Raw genomic sequence first — 24,243 nt, 5'->3', positions numbered from 1 at the left:
ATGTGGGCTTCGAATTCGTATGCGTATTAGAAGGTCTTCTAGTTAAAACTTTTCAAGCCAACCCGCGAGAGTCGTGGAACCGTAGAATGATCACCAATCATGTATCATCCATGGGCAACCAACTGATAATTGATATTGTCGGAAGGAGTTTCAGAGAGCAACCCGAGTGCATCATATGTTCACGCGGACCGGTATTCCTGAGGGTGACCGAATCATTCGTATACACATGAAAGTCTGCTCAAAGGGCTTCCAAGGGTCGTTGTCCGACGCTGTTAGCCGTGCCTTGTGATGTCACAACTGGCAATAACGTAGCTTACTCCGGAGGTTCGGTACGATTCAATTCGCTTCAGGGGTACATGGTACGTCCCATATCGTGAACGTTTGTTGTACCTAGATGTTATTTCAGATAAGAATACAACAACTACGGCGAGATGGAGCCAAGTGATGCAGACCGTGTGTTTGGCCAATATTGTGGTGGTCTGGGCCCACATGAACGGCTAATGGTTCATAAAAATTTATTCAAAGGCGATCTTCAGCCGGGCGAAAGTGGTTCTCCCTAGACGGACCATACGAAGATAGGGTAAAGGTTTAACGTCATCGGACCACCCACCTTCTGTTCTGGCCTTGCAGTTGCGACATCAACAAGCGCTTCATGTCCTAGTGTATAAAATTCGACAGGTCGATCCGTTTGCGGGTTGCTGGGCTGATTGAGCGGGGCACGAACAAATGTTGATGTCATTATCATACGCCGTCAGCGGTGATGTTGCTACGTCGTGATTGGATCGAATTTGGGAGACATGCAATCCATTGTCATGAGCTATCGAGGGAATACCCAACAAATCTTTTTGGAAATGAGAAAGACCCGCCGTGACGCAGTCATATATGCTGAGAAATCACAATGGATGAGTCTGGAAAACACGAGATGACTAATACGTACAGTTCCGATGTTTAGCAATTACTAACTGCCAGGGCATTGTTCAGACGAGATAAGTATTTGGTCACATCCGGGCCATAAAGGTCTTCCCCCCAGCCGCGGCGATTTCGCCAATGCTCGGACCGAGCTAACGTTCAGTTCTCGTCCAATTACAGGTGAGCTCTACAGAAGTCGACGGAGATGAAAGCTGGAAGTCGTGTTTGAGTCGCTTCATGCATGGATTTCCAGGATGTAGGATAGAATCTTGACCTTTGTATTCTCAGTACCTCTAGGCAGACCAAATAGAAGGAAGATGATACTTCCATCTTGTAGTACGATGGTGCGCGACCGTTCAGCGACCTCGGAGCAAGTTTACCAGACTCGGAATCATGATAGATCACTCCGAGCCTGATTGTAAACTTGAAGATCTTGAACATTCCAGCCTCCAGAATATCCTGAGCTACCGTGTGCAGAGAAACAGGTTGTGCTCGTCAACCACCTTATGGGGGACTCGGAAATTACGGACATTGGAAGTCGAGTTAGCCTTGATCAAGGTCGCCCGTGTTGCATTCGAAGATCAGCAGACTACCTCGTGCAACTCATTTATGACAAACCTGGTTACTCCCCCGGCAACCCCGAGTCAGTTGCTTCATCTCCGTTCATTCTTCAGAAAGTGCGAACGGTGCTGCAATGACCCGAAAAGCTGATACAAGCGCGATGAGGAGCTCCATCGTCTGCATTCATAGATAAAATGCAGCTCAATCGATATTACGTGGCATACGACTCGGAGTTGATGTTGTAGAACTTCGGATATGCCGCAGTACTGACCGGGTGCCATGATCGTAATCATTGTAGTCATTCAGTCAGGTGGCAGTAGCTCCAGACTTATCAGAAGTGTTCGGGCTCATCCGATTCGTCAATAGTACTACCGCGACTTCATGAAGGGTTCTGGACTGCTCGAGATTGTGAATTGAAAGAGTTGTGACGCGTGAAGTGTAAGTTCAACAGCCCTAAAGTTTGAGTCACAGACGCGACTGATTAAGATGGCATCGTTTACCAAATTTTCAGGAGGGGAATCATGATGGGTTCTTCTGGGAATAAGACTCGGAATGATGTCCGATAGCTTGCCTGGATTAGATTACCTGTCTATCTGCGACGACCATCGCCCTGGTCTTCGGCTCAAGTCCTCAGTGAACCACTTGCCAAGCTATACAAATGTCAGGTGCACAAGACCTGTTGGAATACCTGATGGGTACAAATCCCTCGCGTAAGCGAGATGCACTGGACGATCTCGTACAAGTTACGATGGATAAGATCTGCGAGGAAGGACTGTACGATAAGGAGCGCAAAAAGTGGATGAAGAACGGGAGGGAGATGTTTGATGGGGTAGACCAGAAGGGCGATGTGATGACGATCACGAGGGCCATTCAGCAGATAGCAGCTCAACATTCAACATCGGGGGGCCCACTCCGCTCACAGCCACGCATTCCTACTATGAGCACAACCCGGATTGATACCCCGAGTGCGGCCATCCCCAACATGTCTGAATCGCACTTTCGACCTCAAGGTGTCAAAGATGTTAAGATAGAAGTAGGATATTCCACAGATGTGTTTGAAAGCCCTCAAACATCGGAAATAAAGAGAAAATTCAGGTCTGGAGTCCACAGGTAAGTTCCTCTGAGTGATTACCTCTTACAAGGGGGTTGACAGATTATCGGATGGATAGGAAACACGACGTCGTAACCCTTACTTGGGCGCTTTAAGAAACTGGGGGTTCTTGACAACATTTGGTTTACACGTGTGCCCGATAGACAGGCGGAATGTACTTTTAGATCATCCAAGATGGGCCAAGACGTAAATGGCCTAGGCAGTCATGTCCGCAGCGTGCTTTAATGCAGAGGTCTGAAATAAGAGTACGAGGGTCGGAGATACCTGGATGAGTACTGAAGGTGTCAATGTCTAGGATACAAATTAAGCGACCTCACTGTCGGACTCGAAGTCACTACCACAAATGTTGCATGAAGTAGCCATCGCTCAAACGAAAAACGACAAGAGCACTAGATCCCAATAAAATAATAATAAAGATAATAATAGAAGCAATACAACGCCTAACGATACAGCTGATAACAGAGGGCTCTTCACTTGCCGCCAGAGCTCGAAAACTGTCTCAGCCGTTAGGGACAGTTTGTGAATATGACTGACGTAAATCTCACCTTGGTCACAGATTTTGTGCCCTCAGAGATAGCATGCTTGGCAAGCTCTCCGGGAAGTATGAGACGGACTGCCGTCTGTATCTCACGGGATGAAATTGTCGATTTCTTGGAATATGCAGCGAGCTCTAGAACTAACGGTTAAGTGAGATCGAAAGAAGGTAAAAGTACATACTCGAAGCTTCCGTAGCAATGCGTTCGAAAATGTCGTTGACAAACGAGTTCAAAATGGCCATAGCTTTATTAGATATACCAGTGTCTGGGTGTACCTGCTTGAGCACTTTGAAAAACATGTCAGACCTAAAGCTTTCTGACTAAAATGACGCGTTACCCTTGTAGACGTAAGAAGAGTAAGTCTCCTTGCGGACTTTCTTGCGCTTCTTCTTTTCCTCTCCAGCGGCTGGGGCTGTGGCAGTCTTAGCGGTCTTCTTCGCAGCTTTAGTAGTACCCTCGGTGGTTTTGATAGGGGCTTTAGTGGCAGCACCAGAAGCTGGGGCCTTACCACTAGTTGACGTGGGTTTAGGTGGCATATCGGCGAAACGGATGAGATTTACTATAATAATTCAACAGTGCGGGAGGGATGGCAATAATGGCGGTTACAACGCTCGGGAAGCGCGAACGACATCTCCTATATATACCTTCACGTGACTTTGCACTTATTTGGCTACGACGCGTCTTTGTTGATTGTGGCGCGCGTCTAGACTGTGGACTATAAATACAGCGTTCCGTCTAGTTAGTTACCTTGCAACCCATCTCAACTCAAAACTTTGCCTGCTCTACCTTTTTCTCAACAACTACACATTCTTCATTATGCCTTCTGCAAAGTCAAGCGGCAAGGGTAAGGTCAGCGGCAAGGTCAAGAGTGAAGACACCAAGTCCACGTCCCGTTCTACTAGAGCTGGTCTCCAGTTCCCAGTCAGCCGTATCCATCGCATGTTGAGGAAATCCAATGTCAGCAAGCGCATTGGGTCTGGTGCACCGGGTGGGTTGCCAAGTTTTTTAGTCTCGCATTGAAACTGACGCGCGTTTTGTAGTCTACCTTGCTGCCGTACTAGAGTACTTGTCGGCTGAAATCTTGGAGTTGGCTGGAAATGCAGCTCGTGACAACAAGAAACGTCGCATCAACCCTCGTCACCTTCAATTAGCTATTCGTAACGATGAAGAGTGCGCCCCTATACTAACTGATTGTCGCAGTCTTGACTTACTTCGTCCTCAGGTTGAGTAAACTGCTCGGAGATGTGATCATCTCTGAGGGCGGTGTCGTACCTTACATCAACCCTGCAGTACGTCTTTTTTCCCTTTACCAGCTGCTCAGTCATTTTAAATGGCCTCGTTTAGCTCCTGCCTGCAAAAAGCAAGAAACAAAGTCTTGACAGCCAAGAGGTGTAATCTACCCCGTGTATCACTTTCGCATGCCTCCTTGTGTACCACCACTGTGCATATTTACTTAGTATACTTAATCTGTAGGACGTTCTTCTCAACGTGCTCCGAGTTCCGCACCATGCGCGGAGAATCCAAAGCAACACTTTCCGTGCAGCGTTGTCTTTATTGCCAGAACAAATACAATTGTCAATGCAGCGGAAACCCCTGAAATTCAACTTTGCCCAAACTACGTGTTCGTAGCGTGGTAGCAGCGTTTTGTATGATGTAGACCTATGCCTAGGTTATTAACTATGATATCATGTGACAGTTGTTCTGACAACTTGAGCGTCCAATAAACATCACTCGATTTGGTGCGAAAACAGGGAAGTGGGATATCCACTTGTCAGGATCCACGATTTAACCAGCCAACATCCAAACCCGTCATTGTCTTCACATTCTCTGGATACGAATGCGTGCTCTCCGTCAATAGCCCTGCGAGCTTGCGACAGACGTCGATTGGATAGAAGAGGTGCTCTGCTTGAGGAAACCCGGGGTATCGAGATAGTAGGCTACGTACAAGAGGTCAGAGGGATGAATTAATGTTCATCAAAGATCACGCACTCTTTCAAAGCCATCGTTGACGACGACGGCCCCAAAATTTTGTACAACACTTTTGACGCGTCGATGGAACCCTGTTTCGGAATAAGGTATGACGTAGGCAGCATATACGAAACACGAATCCTCGGCTTGAACAGCCATACCTTACGCGGAGTGTGAGAAATCTAAACAATATGATTCAAGATCGCAACAAACCAAAATTCGCGGCCGCTCCTCTTCTTCATCAGAGATAACAAAGCGGTACGTTGCATGAGCAGACACATGCTCGAGCATATCTTGCATGATGAATGCAGACATTGGAAATCGGGGAAGTCTGTTAAGGCCGTCAGCACACTAATATAGGTATACTGTGACTACGAACTCCACTGTTTGGCTCACTGGCCGCACCGCATACTTGAACAGGCGGTACATCCCTGAAGCTGTGCCATCTGGGCTATGTCGTTCATGCCGCCGACCAATTATTGCGCCGCATATACATCGTGCCAGCCACGACTCTCCATCTCGCTAAAGATAATAAATCAGTTTATCATCAAAATTGATAAGGAGAAAAGAGTTATAAAATTGTGCACTCGAGCGTAGCTCCCATCACATGATCCTCAGTGAAGAGAGTTGTTTGAAAGAGTGACTCGCGAGTTGCCCCGCGTTCAATTTTGGACGTTTTGTATCAACCGAAAGTGAAACTTGCCGCAGTCTCACGACGCATACCCCACTACTTGATAGTACGAAGAAACCTGCGGGGGCTTCTAAGGTATCAAGGCAGAGCACCGACGATCGACTAGCAGCCGCTGGTGGAAGCCCAACGTCGGCCTTCTTGTTCGTCCTACAATAGCACGAGTTCAATAAGAAATATGGATTTACCAGGGGCTGTTCGGTGCAGGAGACGTTGTTGGATACTATTGCCGATTGCTGGAAGAGAATATAGCCACCTCCAACCAGAGCCTCGCTATCCTCTGGCCAGAAACCACGTCCATGCTTCGCAATGTGATTATGTAGTGTTTGGTCTGCATGGCACATCCAGGCATCGACAAGTTCTTCCCAATGTTCTGATGGGAGGTCGCGGTATTTGAACAACTTTGGGCAATGGACGAGGGGGAGCGAGCAAGATATGCAGGACCAGGATGTCGGCTTCGATGATAGGAGTTGCTCAGCAGACATCAACGGGGTAGGTTCATCGGGTGAAGAGGACCTCGCCGCCTGTGGGTTCGCAATCCCAAGTTTGAGCTCGTAGTGTCCTTGGCGAATTTGAACATCTTTCTTTCCAGGGGTGACTCGGACAGGCAAGCTTAGTGGAGGCGAGGAGGCCCAAGAACTCCTAATCACCAACCAATCACCTTCAGTCCCACTGGATGACGTTGGCAACACTTCAGCCTGTAGTTCTGTGTCAACGGGAATGCCTGACACTGCTACGAATACAAGGACATGTCTCAAGGTCTCGTGATATTCGGCGACATATGAAACATTGAGTGCAATGTTCCCTGCAGAACTTTGGTTAGTTTTGTCGATGATAACATCCAAGTGTGTACCTTGTTGCTGCGACTCTTCGGTTCCAGATTGGATAAGCCCGTGGGACGAGCCCGGTCTGCTGGTGCTCTTAGACAGCCGTCGGCTAAATTCCGCTGCAGGGCGCAACCATTGTGGGGCAGATATGCTTCGACTGCGTGACTTTTTGTGAGTCATTGCCGAAACGTCAGGAACCGGCTCCTCGGGTGCATCTCCAGAAGGAGATGTGTGTTGACGCGATTCGGGTGGGATACCCGACATTGATTCGCGAATGAACTCAGGGAGAGTGACGAGTTCATCCAGTGCTCTAACTTTGGGCTGCAGGATGGCATCCTGGTCATGCAATCGCCCAGCTCCCGAGCGTTGGATAAGATGGTCGACGAATGCACCTCGCTGGAATGATTACTTTGATAAGCGATTGTCTCTGGTCAAAGTAGATAGGAAATACCTGATTTTCGTACTCCTGCCTTGCTTGCCTGAACCTGACCATTCGTCTGCTATCCATGACGACCGATTGATCAGTCAACTTGCGGTCTGACGCTTTCCGGATGAGCTCAAGCATATGGTCAAGGTCGCGCATATCCCGGTCATGAGCTTTCTGCTTGCCCTTAGATAAAGAAGGCTGGACTTTAGGACCTTCAAGCCGTGCACGCTCCATTTGGGCGAGCTTGGCGCTCTTCAATTCCACTCGTTGGTTGTGTAGCTGGGGTGCAACGATATACAGACGCTCGATTGCCAGCATCACGGCATCAAAATCCATCCGCAATTTCTCGTTGGGGATGCTGGGAGATGGTATCGACCGTGGTGGCTGTATACCAGCCTTCTCGTAAGATGATTGATACTCAGCATCGTATTCTGGGGGTGTCTCGAAGTCGTGACCTGCGTGGTCATATTGTGGGGGAAGATGATCTAAGGAGGGGGAACGGCGGGAATCGGCGCGAGCTTTACAAAGTGCTGTTACAGCGTCCAGTTTTCGTTCAATCTTGGACCAAAGGAGCGCAGTTTGTACAGTTTGTACTGGGGATTGTGGGGAGAGAATGTTTGCCCTTGCCTTCCTTTCCAATTGCAGATCGCCAAGCTGCTTTTTTAGGGTACTTAAGAGATCAGCGGGACATCGAACGACAAGGTCAGGAGAAGTGGATGAAGATGCTTGAAGGGCTGAATCCAAAGGGGGAGAAACTGCAGGCAACTGGTCCAAGTCCAAAAGGAGTGATACTATGACTTGTGCAAAATGTGCATCCTGTCTGTTCATAGAAGGCGTTAGGGCATCGACTCGATCCCTAAGTTCTTCTAGGAGAGCTGTGTGGTCATCCAGAACTTTGCGAGGTATCTCCCCACCATCATGATTTCTGAGATTTAACACAAGCGTCTCAAGCGCGGAGTATGATTGCGGCGTCCGTTCGAAATGCATAGAGGCTGGCATCGAATGGCGCCTGTCTGGAACAATTGGCTGCCATCTTCTAGGGACAGATAACAAATTGTTGAGTGTCATGAGACACGAATTTTGTACGGCAGTGATTGATGGCATGATAACAGTCTGCAGAATTGAGCTAAGGATTATTCAGACACATCGTTGAGGTATCCATCACTCACGAGCAGTCTTTCTGGGTCAATGTGGTCTACATTATGTAGCGCTGCCGTCGATTGCGGCTTGCTTTGCGATATGCTCCCATTGGTATGAGCTTCATACTCTACTTGCTCCCCGGCAAGTTCTTCCAAAAGTGCTTCTTGAAGTAGCTGCTCTCTTTCGTCTGCGCTGGGAAATGGTTTTGGAACGGAAGTTCGAAGGATTTCGTCCTGCTCGACGGGCTTGTACGACTTGGGTGCGAACGAGAGTCGCCATGAACAGCGTTCGAACTTCGGACCGTTCACGATTTCTGAGGTCTGGCTAAAATAGTTGGTGGAAGCAATTGATAACACTGGCACGTGGCCCGATACGCCACGGTTCGGCAGCAAAAGTTTGTAGCACTTTTTGCTCCCTTGAGCTCGGTTGTTAGCGATAGCGGGGAAGTAATGAAAAGTGAGCTGGGGGACTACGCCACTGTTGGGACCTAGGGATGGGATATCCGGAGCATCATAAGTTATTATTTAAATTAATACTTGCCAAATCACGTCTCAGGTCTATCAACGCATATTATGGCAGTGTTTGAATCTTACTCAGGACTTTTTATGATGTGTGGCGAATAACTCGGTTCCCAACTCCTTTCGTGACAGGCTCTTTCAAATGGAGTGTATCGTTGCTTCTCGCCTGCTTCGAGTCTATGCCCTTCTTCACTCACTGGCAGCACCACCACAACTCTCATAAAACCACATCCTATCAAAAGTTTTATAACTAAAACTATCTTTAACAGCTATTTGCACTGCAGCTGCCACAGCCGTGTATAACAATATGCATCATGGTATAATATATTTTATTTTGCAAACGAAACGTGGCTGAACCTGTGTACCACTTCCCAGCTACCGGTCCCGCGCCTGTAGCTGGCCCTTTGAAAGATTTTACAGGTGATCTCCGAGAGACTGCTAATCAACCCCGTGTTGATCCTTCAAGATTCGATACCAAACGGAGGCAGACATTGCTCAATCTCCTAAATGCGTTAAACGAGCTTAGCCAGGCTGAATGTCTTGACCGAGGTCAGCTCCCCGTGCCATGTATTCCTAGACTGCTTATCGACTTCTCAACTCAGACTTTGATCAGAATCCAAGCTTTGAGGATGACAGAGATACCCGTGAGTAGGGTCGTCTGACAGCTGTACCTTTGGTTGAACATCGGATTAGCGACTGTGGACGAGCAACTGCAGGTTTCCGGAGCAGAGAAATTTAACAGATTTCAGAAGTTCGTTTACCATCAACCCTGAATTTTTTTCTCATTCAACTTTTCTTCAGAAAGATCAATAGTCTCGACAAAGAGGTCACTGCTGTTTAACAACAAGTTTTGCAGCTGATTAGGCTGACATGGTGTTCACACTGACAGCTCAGAAACTTCGGCAATGCTGCACGACAACTTGGTAGTTCTGTCGGAATTCTGTCCTCCGCATTTCGGCTCCGAGAACGTCTTGCACAAATCCTTTTCCTTTTCCGGAACAATGCGGCTGATCTCTTTCCTCGGAAAATCTCTCGTCAGCAACGCGAATTTTTGGTCAACCCCAATCTAATGGACAGAAAGCGCAACGCTCGGCGGCGGAAGAGCATGCCAGGTCGTGTTCCAGTCAATATTGAAGACAGCCTTGATCTTGAGAGCCTCCCAGAGCAGTTTGAGAACTTCGCTGCTGCCCTCATGACCTTCTTGAAATGCTTGAACGAATTTCCGGAATTCACTGATGAGGCTGTTAACACTTCGATAAAATCATTCGAGGGCGATTTGAAGGTATAACTTTACACCTTTTTGTTTAGCGTTTGGTTAATTTTTATCAGTACTGGGCATGTTGTTTACAAGAATACAGAGGTAAGCCTCTCTCAATATCGTAGGACTCAATGACCTGCGATTCTAAATATCTTCTATCAGGACAATTCAAATACCCTGCTGTACAGCGCTATGTTCATGACCTTACGGCTGAAATGGGAGAGCACATCGACAGCATTACTGGGACGTTATCTATGTTCATCGAAGTTGGTGTGTGATCCCTTGGTCTACCCAGGCGACATGATTCTAATTTAGTCCGAGGTGTCCCAACTATTCGATTCGCACAGAATCACGCTGCAGCAAATCTTTTAACTCTGTCCACCGTGGCCACCTTCTTCTCCGCCGTCACTGCGACCACACTGCAGTTCTCGTATTCTCAGACTGGAGATATGCTCTCTGATGCAGTTAATGCATTCTGGTTCTCCTCGCTTGTATTCAGCATCGCTGCTGCTGTTAATAGTTTACTGGGGCTTTCTTGGAAACAGGCTATGTAGTGAGTACCCCTTGGACTTGAAGCGAGTCCCAGCTGATGCATGTAGTCGATCACCTGGTGATCGCGTACCGTGGTGGGTACTGATGTGGATTAAACGATCACCCTTAGTATTTTTGGTGATGTCTGTGACTTGCTTCTCGGCCGGACTTGTACTGTTCACATATTCTACACACCAGGTGAGTTCCCTTGGTCATTTTCGAAATTTCCTTTTACTTATGATGTATCACAGGGCAAAGTTACATCTACAATCACAACCGTTTTTACTGCGTTCACCTCGTTTGGCCTAGCAGCGGTTTCAGCCTGGGTTGCCTCTGAGAAATGGACATTTGTGCATCATCGTGGGTCGAAGTGGCTTTCTGATGTTCTCAAAGATGCTCTGCGACGCTTCATGGCCCTGCGTCTCGTCTCATTTGTCAGCAAAACCTTTGGTTGGAGCTCGCAGTATGTGCAAAAAGGTGTTGAATTTGCAGGTCACAGATGTAGACGGGTGTCATCGATGGGGACAATCACGACAACCGCGATAGAGCAAGGCGACAACCTGACTACTGGTGAGTATGCTCACACTATATCACGCTCTCCTGAACCCCTTTCTCCGCTATCACCCATCCGACAATCCACAGACTCCTACTCGCGTTTCAGTGGCGAGGGTTCTTCACATCCCAACTTGGAGTCACCAACCACCACCTTCAGCGGCACGTCAAACTCTCCGACTACAGCGCGAGACCGTTTAACAAGTGCCATTCGGTCCGTCATGATGCTTCAGTCTGCAACGTCTTCTCCTAGCAGCCCGTTTTCTCCTGTGCGGAAACGAACAACTTCGTCGGCGTTCACAGATGCATCAAGAACGACGCCAGAGACAGGTATCACTACAACATTTAGAGGCTCCAAAGTTGCTTCCCTCATATCTAAGCTCAAGAGCTTAGAGACAACGCAAGATTTGGCTGCGCATTCAGCACTCGTCAGGCACTTGCAATTTTCACCCAATGGGAAGTTTTTGGCAACTTCAAGGTATGACCTTCCGGCCTGTGGAGTACGCTGTGTATTGATGTTTTTAATAGCTGGGATCGGACGTCCATCATCTTCCGCGTCGGGGTGTGTGGTGCTAGTGGTTGATTGAAACGTGGCAATGATATCTCTATAGGATCCTTGTGTGCCCCATCGTGTGCTTGCACATGCTTCTGGCTTTGTCGGTCAAGTTGCTTGGTACGTTATTCTTGCTTCGTGTCCATGACTTGCTGATATTTTGGTAAGGTCCCCAGTCGGTGTACTTCTCCTCACACGGCTGAATCGGGCTATCAAAGTTTGGACAGAGGTTGGTTGAACTGGAAGAAGAGTAATGCCGTGCTGAATTGTATGTCATCTTTAGGATGGAGTGTGTCGAAAAACCATCGAACGTCAGCATCATGTCCAGTCAATTGCATGGTTGCCTAGAGGAGAAGGTGAGGTTCCAACTGGCACCCGCAGACTATGCCAACAAGTGATCTTCGCAGCATTTCTGTCCGTCGAGGGTAGCGAAGTGGTCAAACTGGTGAGTGGTCATCGCGCTCTTATTTATGACGTATCCACTCATTTCGACAGGATCTTAACGGCAATGTGCGTGCACCAAGGTCAATTTTTTGGAATGGTGCTCAAGTCTCATTCTTCAGGTCCTCGACACGTATCGCTTCAATCGGTTGTTCATTCATGATGTAACCATTACTCCCGATCTACAATGGTTATTGGGCGTCGGGCCGATCCTATATTCTCCCAAAGGATTGCATCCTAGCAAGTCCCGAGTAGAAAAACAGCTTTTGGGTGAGTTCACTGTCGTTTTTCGTGGGATCTGATTCCTTATCTATTTTAGTTTATAACATCCAGACGAGGGTTATAGAAAAGTGAGCTCATTAACATGATGCTTTGAGGCATGTATTGACGACTTGTGGCAGCCAAACGCCAGTACTCAATGATGTTCGTGATATAACGCTGGCTAAGAACGGACAAGTGGCTCTGGTATCTTATGAAAACAAGGTCTGTCCGTATATCGCCGATTCGCCTATTTTACTCAGTTTCTCTCGTGCATACATCTAGGCGTTCCCCCAGCTGTGGAAGCTAGAAATAGTCAAGGATCAGGCGCGGCTGACTTTGCGTCATACTTATATGCCCAAAGTGTCGGTTGACTTCGCAGGACCGAGCTATTTTGGAGGCAAGGATGATCAGCTTGTGCTTTGTGCCGGCAAGGGTGCGCTATTTCCGGTTCCTCCCAGCCCTGTAATTGAACGACTACTGAGCAGCTGGTGATATACATATCTGGGACCGCGATTCAGCCGTGCTTCTTCATCATGTCCGTGCCCAAGCCCTAGGCGGAGACCTGACGTGTGTCGCATGGAATCATGCTTCGGACAACCCTTTCATGTTTGCTACGGGAAGCCACGATGGTGCGGTCAGATTGTGGACGACGATGAATGACTATCGACCATGCGAGTCTAGTCGCCGTCACCTTACGGTGACTACACAATCTACGCCGTATTCTGTCACCCCTTGCTCGCCTTCACCTGTTGATAGTGGTTTTCAGACAGATAGCGCCGGCACACAATATGGAGAATACACCCCGGAGCCATTAACGCTCACGCCTGTGGAAGACAGTGGCCAGCGAGATAGGATTGTTACATTTGCACATACTCGTGGCTGATGAAGAATTTCAAGGTTTATATCCACTTGTAACTTAATTATTAGTCAAGACTGTCACATTCGCTTAACTGTTACGCCAAAAGGAATGATACCGAGAGCTTGTCTTTCAGTATCGCGGCCGGTATATATGTATGTAGTAGATTACGGGAACTTTAATAAGCCAGTGGGCTTACACCACTACAGAGTTATGCAGCCAACACAAGAGACTGAAAGTGGTGAAATAACTGTTGGTGACCTTTGTGGGGGTGGAGAGGCATCCGAGGAAGACAGCGGAAGCGAACGAATATGTGCCTTATGAAGAGCGATTCACGTTGCAGGAGACTAGGGAACATTTGATTTGAAAAAAGAATGCTGCCTCTTTTCACTACACACGTGAGGGGGAGTATTTTGCGCAGGACTGGAGCCATCCATAAGTTCACATTGTGGCTCTGCCTTCGTATATGTGTTGTGCGTGTGCTTCCCTGTGAGGTTGGCTCAGTATCGAAAATTCAGGATTTTATTACACACATGCGGAACACTATCATTACAACGAGGGTTCAAACATTGGTCGGACCCTAAACGAAGTTGAAAATGAATGGATATCGACTATTGCATGGAGTGCGTTGATTCGAGGCGGCGAGCGATACATTGCTTGCGGTGTTTGAAAGAGTTGTAATTATGCTCTAAGTAGCACGAAATAGTCAGGAGAAGTCTGGGCGAAGTGCTGATAATGCATGCCCAGTTGTCACTTGTGAGAAGAGTCGTAGGGCTACTGCACTGCAGATCTTTGCGTACTAAAGATATGCATGGAAGTAGTATAATCGCCTGTCATGGGTGTTCATGAGTACAAAAGAATGATATTATGAGTCCTTCACCGTCATCTAGATGGTCCAAGTTGGTTCTCAGCCGCTGCGATCTGAGCATTCATCTGACATCACTTGGTAATTTATCCTGATTGTCAATATCCCAATAATATGTCAATATCTGACGTCGTGACACACTTGGTCCTCTGGCAGCGACCTCCACTAAATCATCAAGATCAGGATGTTTTGCGGTGGAGTGGGTTCCTGTTCAACAGTCTGAGCCTCCCGCAAGCACTGCAGCTAATGATATCGTGGCTCCGTTGGTTTGATGTCTCCTGGGGCTGTTGCCAGGTTGTCGATCACAAGTTGATGATCAACATTGCAATGTAACACCTCTTTCAGGCACCACGAAAGTCATGTCAAGTAAGACAGCCTGGGGGCGCCGAAGTGAATTATCGGTGCGAAACAAGGGGACACCTCGGATAACTCTTGAAAAAAAAAGATGCGGATGTGTGAGTGTAGAAAAGCAGAGGATCGGCGCCCTGGAGCAGTGTTTGTTGTGGCTATGTATATTACATCAATTTGTTCCGTAGTCCCATGGCCGATGAGACTCCAGGTTCCCGGGCCATGGAACATATTACTCTTATTTCCTGGACATCTTCCACCACATTAATCTGGCCCATAAAACATGCTGTCGAAACGGGTCATCGCTGCAGCACGCAGTAGTGCTTTTCTCGCAAGCAGAAATGTCCGATGTCGCGACACTGCTGTATCGCTGTCGAAAGGATGGTGCGCGTTTTTTTTCTGCTGGAAGCATAGCTAACGGATGATCACTTTCTTGTCTGTCTAGGAAGGTCGCCGACTCGCAAATGAGACGCGCACAGTTCCATTCATCACATCTTCTCCAAGGTCAGTTCTATGACGTATCTAAACAAAGAAACATGATCATTCAAACGTGCTCTGTTGGTCTTGCTGATTCACAGCTGAGACCGTAAAAGTGCCGCAGATGGCAGAGTCCATCTCCGAAGGTACTCTTCGGTCTTGGTCAAAACAGGTTGGGGATAGCGTCGAGGCTGACGAGGAAGTCGCTACAATTGAGACAGATAAAGTGAATAGTAGTTCATTATACTTCTATCGTACGAACAACACGACTGACGTCCTCTCCCTCAGATTGATGTTTCTGTGAATGCGCCTAAATCAGGGAAGATTGTGGAGCTGCTCGCAAAGGAGGAGGACACTGTCAGCGTCGGCCAGGACCTCTTCAGAATTGAACCCGGTGAAGGTGGTGGTATGTCCCACGTCTTTAATCACACACCATTTATTCACATGGTTCTAGCATCTCCCTCCCCTCAAGAACAGAAGAAGGTAGACCCTGAAGAACCTAAGGACCAACAATTGGACAAGACGACGCCGGAGCCTCCCGCACCTTCAAGTGTCGACAGACAAAGTGGCGGTATTCCTCCCGAGGGACCGAAGGAGTCCAAGAAGGAAGTGAAGCAGGACTTAAAATCAAAGGAGGTCAAGTCAAAAGCACCTCCCGCTGCGCCAAAGGCACCAGGCAACCGGGGTGAGACCAGGGTAAGCATTTCATCGCTGCACCTCCTGCAAGGATATTAACCTACCTCTACCTATTAGGTCAAGATGAACCGTATGCGTCTGCGCATCGCCGAGCGTCTGAAGGAGTCTCAAAACGCTGCCGCGTCGCTCACAACCTTCAATGAGATCGACATGTCGTCTCTCATGGAGATGCGAAAGAAGTACAAGGATGAGGTGCTCAAGGAACACGACGTCAAGTTAGGCTTCATGAGCGCGTTCGCCCGTGCGTGCGCGCTGGCACTGAAGGAGATCCCTGCTGCAAACGCGTCCATCGAGGGTGATGAGATTGTTTACCATGATTACGTCGACCTCAGTGTTGCTGTCGCGACTCCGAAGGGCTTGGTCACTCCCGTAGTGAGGAATGCTGAGAGCATGGGCTTTGTTGATATCGAGAAGGAGATTGCCGCTCTCGGCACCAAGGCCAGGGACGGTAAGTTGACTCTCGAGGACATGGCAGGAGGCACCTTCACCATGTAAGCTTTTCTGATCATCAACACAAACTGAGACTAATTTCGCGCATTCAGTTCCAATGGCGGTGTCTTCGGCTCATTGTACGGAACGCCCATCATCAACTTGCCACAGTCTGCTGTGCTAGGCATGCACGCGATCAAGGACAGGCCTGTCGTAGTTCAACGGCCAGATCGTCATCCGACCCATCATGGTTGTTGCCCTCACCTACGACCACAGACTACTCGATGGTCGGGAGGCAGTTACCTTCTTGGGTTCGTACTCTTCCTATCATTTGGTCTCACCTAGCGTGCTGATGGCGTTTACAGTGAAGGTTCGCGACTACATCGAGGACCCCCGCAAAATGCTTCTTGCATTAAACTGAGCTTGCCTTGGAGAATTTTGTTAATGAAAGACCATGGCTAAGTGCACTTGTCCTTATAAGTTACAGTAATTTCATAGTCAGTATCTTCAATATTAAACTCCTTGGTCTATCCCAAGTTGCCGCTTTATAGAAGCTCACTCATCATCTCGCGGAACAATAAGCGGCATATTTGAACGTCTCATGCTTTTTTCCAACCACGTAAACCTCCTTCGTATCGACCTCCTTTGCCGCATTTGAGTTGGTGCTATTAATACTACTGTACCAGAGGTAAGCATAATCTCCCACAAGGCAGTAGCAACGCGTGCCCTAAATAACATGGGAAACAAAAAATGACACTGAGTGTCCAAGCGTGCAAAAACGGAATAAAGTCAGATAGCGACGAGCATCGCATCGGCAAGTCCGACCGGCAGACGTCACGGTACGACCTCCTTTTCCTTACCCTTCCGGGACGGCGGCAGCGCCAAGCTCGGTAAGCTTGCCGCGCTTGCTGCGCTAGTGAATGATGCTAGGCGCCGTGTTCCCTTTAGCCCCGTTGGCGAGGAGAGAGTATTTGGTGAGTGCATAGGACTGCTTGGGACTGAGGCGTTCAAGCGTGTTTGTCTTGTGGGCGTTTCGCCCTGATTTGCTTCCGTGAGCAGATATTCTACCCATAGGCGGGAGAAAGACTAGAGCAGAAAAGCGGTGAGCTTGCTATTGCAGCAACAAAATTCGTGGTATTACCTCGGTCTCATCTGTCTTTTCCAAATCAACTGCCTTTTGACTTGGTGACCCGATATTCGATGGACGTCCCCAGAATGAATGGCCAGATGACGCCGTTATCGAAGAACGCTGGAGGCCTGCCTTTTCACGTTCGGCGTCCGTCCATGATAGAATAGATGCAAGGAGCGTGAGCATTTCGAAGCGTTTTGCATCGGCACGTGGAGTGGAAAGAAATGATAGAAGAATGTTGTTGACCAATCTTCGATCTACATTCGTGTCCGACGAATTGCGCCGAAGTCTACGGAGGGCTTCCATAAGGTGTTCGTTGATGATTACGGCTGAAAAGAATATTGATATTAGGCAACATGTGTGATGATGAAAATAGACCTTCGTGTCGCAGCTTGCCGATCAATAGATTCTTCTCCTTGACGTCCTGTTCTAGTTCTTGTGTCCGCGAGGCATTGATTTTCAGTTCGTCAAGCTGAGCCTGTCTGATGTTTGAGCTTGGTTAGATAACCGACCAGAACACGAGGCGGACCTCTGCGTCTAGAGCTCGTCGCTTGAATTCGGCTAATGATATGTTGACATCATCAAGCTGAGATCTGTAGTCCTTCACAGCTTGTGAAAGTTCGTGTTCCTTGGCTGTCAATGCTTCAGCATAGAGAACTTGAGCATAAAATATGCATGATATTGCTTACATGCTGAAAAATCCTCTAGCACTGACTGTAAGTTAGTCGCAGTCTCCCGTGCTGCGGCCAACTCAACTGACTCTCGATCTCGGACTTCGCGTTCCATCTCCAGATCACGCCTCAACGTCTCCAGGTTCAATCTTGCTTCATCACCCAACATCTTCTCCTGCATTGTGGCGCGTTCCCATTCGCTACGTTCGATGCGGCATCGCTCAAGCTCACTCAAAGTCTCCCGAAGCTCACGTTCGCGTAGAAGACTTTCCTGCGCATTTTCGTTCAGGACCTGACTCCGAATCGTATCTAGCTCCTTTGAATTGTGTTCTGCTTCTTCATGAGATGCGATGAGCTCGGCTTTCAAAGTCTCGACTGTAGAAACCAGATCCTCATTCTGAGCCGTAAGATGCTGAACAAGTTGTTCCCTCCTATCGAGTTCTTCCTATGCATAGTTTGTTAGGGTAGCAAAAAGTAGTAGATACTCCAATAGAAACGTACAGCATCCTGTTGCAGCTTATTGCCTAGACTTGTACGCATCGTCGTGAGTTTGGCTAAGAGGTTACGATACTGTGCAGCAAGGTTATCTTTCTCCTCTCTCTCGCGTTCGAGTTCTCTCTTCAGCTTCTCGATGGGGTCCAAGCCCTCCTCGTCCACGAGGGCACGGGAGTGTCCATTAATGCCAACTACGGGAGAAGACGTGGAACTGCGTTCGCTGTCCAGAGATGAGCGACCATCCACATTTATGACGTGATTAATAGGAGAAAATGGTCTGGCGTGTACTGGGGATCTCGAGTCAATCCGAGTGATGGATGCGCCGTTGGAAGACATCGGTCTTGTTCTTGTCATTCAGTTCTCTGCTCGCAGAGCATGAGGCTAACTTCACACACCCAAAATGGAATTCCACGTGCGCTTTCATTATTGTAACAGATCGGAGTCTTTTGTTAGTCTCAGTCAACTGAAACCTCGACTTGCTCTTTCTTATGCAAACGCTGAACATTTGCCTGTTCGTAATATGGTTTTGTATCAGTGCCAGATTATGTGGGCCAAAACACTAGTGCAGCTCCCACCAGAGCTTTTGTATCTTACACTGTCGTTTCTCGACTCGTACGACCTCCTAGTAGTGCGGGTACGAGAGATGAGTGAACAAGTGTATCCATCTCACTGTGCTCACTGCTCACCCCTGCCTTCTTCCAAATTAACTCGATGGGATCCTTGAAGTGGATGTGCCGCTCAGCTACACGTCGCAAGCGACTTAGACTGTATGACGCTGCGTCTCTCTCTTGAATTCCAACTGAAGTGCACGCTACCCTCACCAATATTAAGACTTGGACATACATATGTGTTTGTGTGCGGTGTATATCGTTTAGTTGGGAGGAACTGCATCCACTTTACACGACTGTTATCCGGCGCGTTCGATTCTGGCGATTTATCAGATTGCCATGGCTGGAGTCGCCATGTTAACGCGACGACCTTCACTCTACATGTTACGCAAGACCTGCTTCTGGTGGTGGCACGCTCACAAGACTTGTGAATGTCTCCATCGTGTCTGCTCACTTACTTTCCAGGCTAGACTACGTGGGCAGGCGGAGTCCTGCATACGAGATCCATTGGAGGTCGCTGATAACGCGTAACGAACGACACTCACCCTGATGCAGCGTAACCATTCTTGGAAGTTCTCGACAAGAACGATATTGGCCACCAAATATTGATCAAATCCCAGGGGTCGTGCGAAGGTTCAAATGGTCGTGAATTACATTGCCCTTTCGGTCGGAGGGATGGAACAACTCATATCGAATGATCACGTCCCGAGCCTTCGCTTCCCCGTAGAACGGTACTACTCGTAACTTTGGTGCCCAATGAGTAAATTCCTGAGCCTAGTCTGTGATGGTAGAGTTGGGAACAATGACAAAGGCAGGAGCTCCTTGCCATTTATCGGTGTGCTATGTCGGGCTGTCATTGTAAACGCGGACAACGCCTTACATAGTATACAAATGTAGGACTGGCAATTCAAGACTCAAGGGCTACTAGTTCAATCACTTTTGTCGGCTAAAAATTAAGGGATATGACAGTTCAGTCTTTCTTTCGATTGCGGTTTCAGCGACTACATTCCATCACAAGAGGACAAGTTCTTCATTCTTGTTGCCTCCGGGAATATGGAAGTATATTCCATTGACAACAGTCAAACTCTCGCAACGCACCGTGACAATGTCCTTCTCTCATGGATGACTTTTCATACACGGATGTGTTCATGAGCCAACTCCTTGTTCCATGTTTTCCACTTTCGAAAGTCTTACTTCATGTTCATCCAAGCGCAGATGATCATCTTATAGCCACCCTTGTTCTGGTCGCTCGAACAGAACACAAACCACCCACTCTACTATCGCTTTGTTGTCCGGCGGAGTGCCATTCTGAAACTCGAAAGTTTACCTGTCAGGACTTGCAGCCAATTTCTAAGCTATCAGGTCACAATATCAGAAATTACCATTTATTCGCACCCTCCTCTCTATCTCCTCCTCGTGCTTCCTCAACAGCAGCCGGTCCACCCAGCCGCCCTTGGGAAAGGCTTGATCCCACCTATTATGCAAATGGACGGCAAATATCTTTCCTAGTGCCCTATCTAGCGCTCCACCCTCCTCAAGCCCCTCCCCAGGTCTGCCAGTCCACTTCCCGTCTATGCGATCAGGCTCAAACGGATCTGGCGCTCTGTTATCGAGTCGACATACCAGAGGGTCGGAGAAGCAGAACGGTAAAATTTTGAAGGGGGGTATGGATTCGTTGAGGAGGCGCCGCCATAGCCTATGGTAAAGAACTGAACCCCAATCAGTACTTGGAGAACGCGGGGGAGTGCTGTGTGCCATGAGATGGAAGGCTTCACAAAGGTAAGGCGAGTGCTTGCGGAAGTGCATAAGCGCACCGTTGAACGGTTGGTAAATCTTGTCTGAGGAAACTTGTGGATCAGTGGACGAAAAAGGGTTGATGATTAGATTACCGTAGCAGTCCCATTGCGTTACAAATTCGTGCTCAAGCAATGGAGAGAGGTCTCGGGTTAGGAGCATGTCCACGTCTATCCAAGCGCCGCCGTACGCCCAGATGACAAGTAAGCGGACGAGGTCGCCATCCACCCATGCTTTCTTGTCCTCGAGATTGAGTAAGCGGTGGTTCTCCATTGCCGTACCCTTGGCTAATTCAGGTATATCCACTATCTGAAGTGTGAACGAGCTAGGAAACAGTTCGAGATACTTTTGCACGATTGAATTGAGTGATAGATCGCCGTTTGACCAAAGCATTAGACGAGAGCGAGGCAGGTCTTGCGTAGCGAAGAATGACTTTAGCATGTATTCTTGTCTCTCACCGAGGGGTGCAAGATCGACGCGCCAATATGCGTGGAACTGTGCTCGCTCCTCTGGTGGGATATACCGTTCCTCTGCCTTTCGTTCCCCTTCTGCAAATCTTACTATTCCTGCTAACTCGTAGCAGTCCATACCCATTCGCAATGGTACACCTGCCTGAACCTCAAACCGTTTCCCGCCATACACGGCGTCACTGATGTTGTACAGTGTGCTAATGCGCTCGGGCTCGAAACATCCTGCAAGTGGGGACAATGGGAGTATTTCGCGCTGTATCCATGTTCGTTGATGGAATACGAGGCCGATGCTCCCATGCGGCTCATAGAGATAGTATACCATGTAACCTATGATGAACGCCAGCGGAAGCGTGAATTTCAAGAACATTGTGAATGCTCTTCGCAGTCGCATGTCGGGCCAGAACGGAAGTATTATTTTCGCCAAGGTGGAGGATACACAGTATACAGTGCCATCATGGGAATGGCTACGGAACTGATCTCAGGCGCGTCAGGCGCGCCGGCGGCGAAGACCGTGTTGGTGTCAACAAGGTGTGGTGTTTAGAATTTAAACTGGTCAGCAACTTCCGACTCCTACCACTTACAAGTACTACAAACATAATGTTCCAGTCTCTCCAACTTGATGATGATATAAATATCTCGAATAGCATGGCCAAAGCGCTTTCATAGAGCGGATAGTGAACACTACCGCTGCGATGCGGACTGCTCAACAGTACTAGTATCAATTCCTGTGTTGCAGTAAGTGCCTTCGATCTTTTTACCTATGTTTCTGATTGTGGTTTGCTTATGGTCGTTAGAACTCTCATGATATCTGCAGCGCTGACGAGGAAAGTAGCAGGCTATTGAGAAAAAGAATCTCAACTTGCTAAGCAATTTGTATTCTAAGAAAGCCGATGCAGTCATGATGAGCTTCTGGATCGTAACGGATCATAGCCTATCAGTCATAATCAACGCGAAGTATATACTTACGTTGAATGTTTTACAGTTCGCCAACATCAAACACTATCAAGTCCAGGATGTGGAGACACTCGAATGGAAACACTTGACATGCGTCGCGCATAACGGCGTGGATCATTTCATTTTATGCGATCCATATGTACAGCGACAACTTAAGCATTCAACTTAATTGCGTATGCCATGATGCTCATCTGTCATTGGACCCGAACTGTTTGCTTGAAGCCATACACTCCACCTTTCGAACCATTGTGAGCTCACACTTTCATAAAATCCCTAACTTTGAGAATTAGAATTCATATGCGCTAGTCACAGAGCCGACGAACAATAATTATTACCCTATCCATTGTTCCTTTTCAAAACATTTATCAAGGCTCTCAGGACATAAAAGCTTGCATTCTTTCTCCCCATCTCAGAGCCCTCAGCCAGATTCCATCTTGCCTCCTACGACCAATGCATTTTCCCTTCCTCACCGTCTTGGTTGCTTTGACGACATTTATGTATGTCAGCGCAACCCCATCTGTTTTCAGCAGATCATGTCATGCCGTTGGCAAGTATTGCCAGCAAGGCTCTGACTGTTGCTCCGATGCGTGCGCGTATACATCCGTGAGTTTTCTTCGCATCTAAGATTCAGACTCGTGACTCACCTTTTGTGGTTTGTAATAGGATTGCAGCGCGAAAACTTGTGTTGATGACGACTCCATACTTATCGGGGAGCTGGCACGTCGTGAGAGTGAGTCACGCTTCTGCCTTCATATCGATGCTGTTGTTCATAGCACAATTCATAGTTGATTGCTGAGTTGATCAATATGATCATGGCCCTCGGACAGGTTTTACCGCTTCTTGGATACCCTTCAATAGAACGAGATCGATACACATACGTATCTATCTTACACACGATCACTTCTCGATACCCATTTCGTTTGCGTTCCCCTTTCAGTCCACACCCTCAACAAGTAATCATATCCATACGATATTGTTTTGATCATGACTCGGCCTTTCCAACTAGGACTGATGCTGACATAGTTGCTACTACATTTGTATAGTATCGGTACTTAGCGATACGTAGTTCTTCCTCTAGCACGAGCCTTTTCCGCTCATCAAAATATTGATAAGGCATGCCAGCTATGTTATGACAAGGTACCAATCACCATCATCCGGTTGAGTTGACCATGTGCATGCAGCCGCCCGAAGACAACCCGAAGACGGAACCTTCATACTTACTAATAAGCAGGTGACAGCAGTTGTCAGCATCACGTATTTAGGGAGCACGAGCAGGATAAAACGTTATTTTTAGTATTGAGATATTTACAGCTTGCCAACTTTCAAGCCGCCAACTCCAGCATGTGGAAAAACTGCCCGCGTGTCGCGCACAGATCTATACGTACTACGGTACGACCCAGGTAGCAACTTGAGGAGTCGTGCAAGGTCCAACCGTGACTACAGAAGTAATAAATTGTTACGCGGACCCGAGCTGCTCGTCTCAGAAGCGTATTGGAACCGCCTCACTTTCATAAAATAGTTCCGACGCATCAGAATCACCCATATATTGTCAGTCGCAGCCGACGAACGATTCGTATTACCCCATCAATTGTTCGCTTTCAGAGTGTTTACAGGACATAAAAGGATGCTGTCTTTCTCCCCATCTCAGACTTACTATTCAAGAGGAACCTATCCAATATCTCCTGCAAATAATGCGTTTATCCTTGTTCGCCATCATAGTTGCTTGGACAGCATCTATATCTGTCAGTGCGACACCAGCTGTCTTCAGAACGACATGCAAGGCCATCAACCAGACTTGCGATGATGACCCTGACTGCTGCTCTAACTCGTGCATGTATACAACTGTGGGTTTGCTTTATGTCCAGGATTATGTCCAGTACTGTCTCACTTACGGATTATAAAAGGATTGCACTAACAAATATTGCGCTGTTGACCAAGAAGGCGAAGGTCCAGAAGGTCCAGAAAGCCCAGGAAAAAAGAGGCAGCTCGAGGGTAAGTCATGTTTATATCTCTGTATCGATGATGTTGCTTATGTGGCATAATTCTCAGCTAGTTGCAGCTGAGATTGATCAATGTACTGGGACAATTTTACTGCCTCTTGAGATACCCCTCCACAGGAGAACGAGATCGATACACGCATATCCGTTTTACATGCACAACTTAGCACTTC

At 47.9% G+C, this 24,243-nt stretch overlaps 8 protein-coding genes across 8 annotated transcripts; 4 read left to right on the top strand and 4 right to left on the bottom strand.

Annotated features, from left to right (window-relative positions):
- Positions 1-3,051: 3,051 nt before the first annotated feature.
- F5891DRAFT_1127383 (histone-fold-containing protein) lies at positions 3,052-3,653 on the bottom strand (the record flags this gene model as incomplete). Its single annotated transcript, XM_041364176.1, has 4 exons — positions 3,052-3,075; positions 3,127-3,251; positions 3,299-3,433; positions 3,455-3,653. 4 exons carry the CDS (start codon positions 3,651-3,653, stop codon positions 3,052-3,054), a joined length of 483 nt encoding a protein of 160 aa, XP_041228741.1.
- A 205-nt stretch (positions 3,654-3,858) lies between these two features.
- On the top strand, positions 3,859-4,512 carry F5891DRAFT_1106133 (histone-fold-containing protein; the record flags this gene model as incomplete). Its single annotated transcript, XM_041363649.1, has 4 exons — positions 3,859-4,105; positions 4,158-4,287; positions 4,340-4,406; positions 4,462-4,512. Exons 1-4 carry the CDS (start codon positions 3,934-3,936, stop codon positions 4,510-4,512), a joined length of 420 nt encoding a protein of 139 aa, XP_041228740.1. The 5' UTR covers positions 3,859-3,933.
- Positions 4,513-4,888: 376 nt separating this feature from the next.
- On the bottom strand, positions 4,889-8,014 carry F5891DRAFT_1185800 (HECT-like ubiquitin-conjugating enzyme-binding-domain-containing protein; the record flags this gene model as incomplete). Its single annotated transcript, XM_041366595.1, has 6 exons — positions 4,889-5,054; positions 5,107-5,246; positions 5,299-5,416; positions 5,465-5,607; positions 5,809-6,996; positions 7,052-8,014. 6 exons carry the CDS (start codon positions 8,012-8,014, stop codon positions 4,889-4,891), a joined length of 2,718 nt encoding a protein of 905 aa, XP_041228739.1.
- A 746-nt stretch (positions 8,015-8,760) lies between these two features.
- Positions 8,761-13,361, top strand: F5891DRAFT_1020888 (WD40-repeat-containing domain protein). Its single transcript, XM_041361147.1, has 22 exons — positions 8,761-9,002; positions 9,061-9,234; positions 9,288-9,329; positions 9,379-9,436; positions 9,487-9,511; positions 9,575-9,967; positions 10,015-10,045; positions 10,106-10,213; positions 10,265-10,496; positions 10,543-10,672; positions 10,726-11,504; positions 11,555-11,588; positions 11,638-11,699; positions 11,748-11,808; positions 11,863-11,935; positions 11,987-12,024; positions 12,075-12,089; positions 12,143-12,290; positions 12,340-12,370; positions 12,422-12,503; positions 12,564-12,714; positions 12,767-13,361. Exons 1-22 carry the CDS (start codon positions 8,993-8,995, stop codon positions 13,162-13,164), a joined length of 3,075 nt encoding a protein of 1,024 aa, XP_041228738.1. The 5' UTR covers positions 8,761-8,992; the 3' UTR covers positions 13,165-13,361.
- A 1,272-nt stretch (positions 13,362-14,633) lies between these two features.
- Positions 14,634-16,373, top strand: F5891DRAFT_1185798 (uncharacterized protein; the record flags this gene model as incomplete). The annotated part of the gene is made up of 9 exons (XM_041366594.1): positions 14,634-14,734; positions 14,796-14,854; positions 14,929-15,053; positions 15,116-15,233; positions 15,282-15,523; positions 15,581-16,014; positions 16,066-16,129; positions 16,182-16,263; positions 16,318-16,373. 9 exons carry the CDS (start codon positions 14,634-14,636, stop codon positions 16,371-16,373), a joined length of 1,281 nt encoding a protein of 426 aa, XP_041228737.1.
- Positions 16,374-16,600: 227 nt separating this feature from the next.
- On the bottom strand, positions 16,601-18,633 carry F5891DRAFT_118564 (uncharacterized protein). Its single transcript, XM_041366572.1, has 6 exons — positions 18,254-18,633; positions 17,771-18,197; positions 17,611-17,714; positions 17,460-17,559; positions 17,094-17,410; positions 16,601-17,038 (listed from the first exon to the last, which is right to left on the bottom strand). The coding sequence occupies exons 1-6, from the start codon at positions 18,599-18,601 to the stop codon at positions 16,787-16,789; spliced, it is 1,548 nt and encodes a 515-aa protein (XP_041228736.1). The 5' UTR covers positions 18,602-18,633; the 3' UTR covers positions 16,601-16,786.
- Positions 18,634-20,226: 1,593 nt separating this feature from the next.
- F5891DRAFT_947862 (glycosyltransferase family 32 protein) lies at positions 20,227-21,486 on the bottom strand (the record flags this gene model as incomplete). Its single annotated transcript, XM_041374768.1, has 2 exons — positions 20,227-20,693; positions 20,745-21,486. 2 exons carry the CDS (start codon positions 21,484-21,486, stop codon positions 20,227-20,229), a joined length of 1,209 nt encoding a protein of 402 aa, XP_041228735.1.
- Positions 21,487-21,654: 168 nt separating this feature from the next.
- F5891DRAFT_1020827 (uncharacterized protein) lies at positions 21,655-23,192 on the top strand. Its single transcript, XM_041361146.1, has 6 exons — positions 21,655-21,854; positions 21,914-22,134; positions 22,219-22,321; positions 22,380-22,676; positions 22,737-23,008; positions 23,060-23,192. The coding sequence occupies exons 2-5, from the start codon at positions 22,091-22,093 to the stop codon at positions 22,860-22,862; spliced, it is 570 nt and encodes a 189-aa protein (XP_041228734.1). The 5' UTR covers positions 21,655-21,854; positions 21,914-22,090; the 3' UTR covers positions 22,863-23,008; positions 23,060-23,192.
- The last annotated feature ends 1,051 nt before the right edge of the window (positions 23,193-24,243 follow it).

This window comes from Suillus fuscotomentosus (genome assembly GCF_016647785.1).
Source record: "Suillus fuscotomentosus strain FC203 chromosome Unknown F5891scaffold_14, whole genome shotgun sequence".
NCBI classification, from domain to species: Eukaryota; Fungi; Basidiomycota; class Agaricomycetes; order Boletales; family Suillaceae; genus Suillus; species Suillus fuscotomentosus.
The sequence above is the reverse complement of the archived record's forward strand: the minus strand, read 5'-3'. Positions and strand labels throughout refer to the sequence as shown.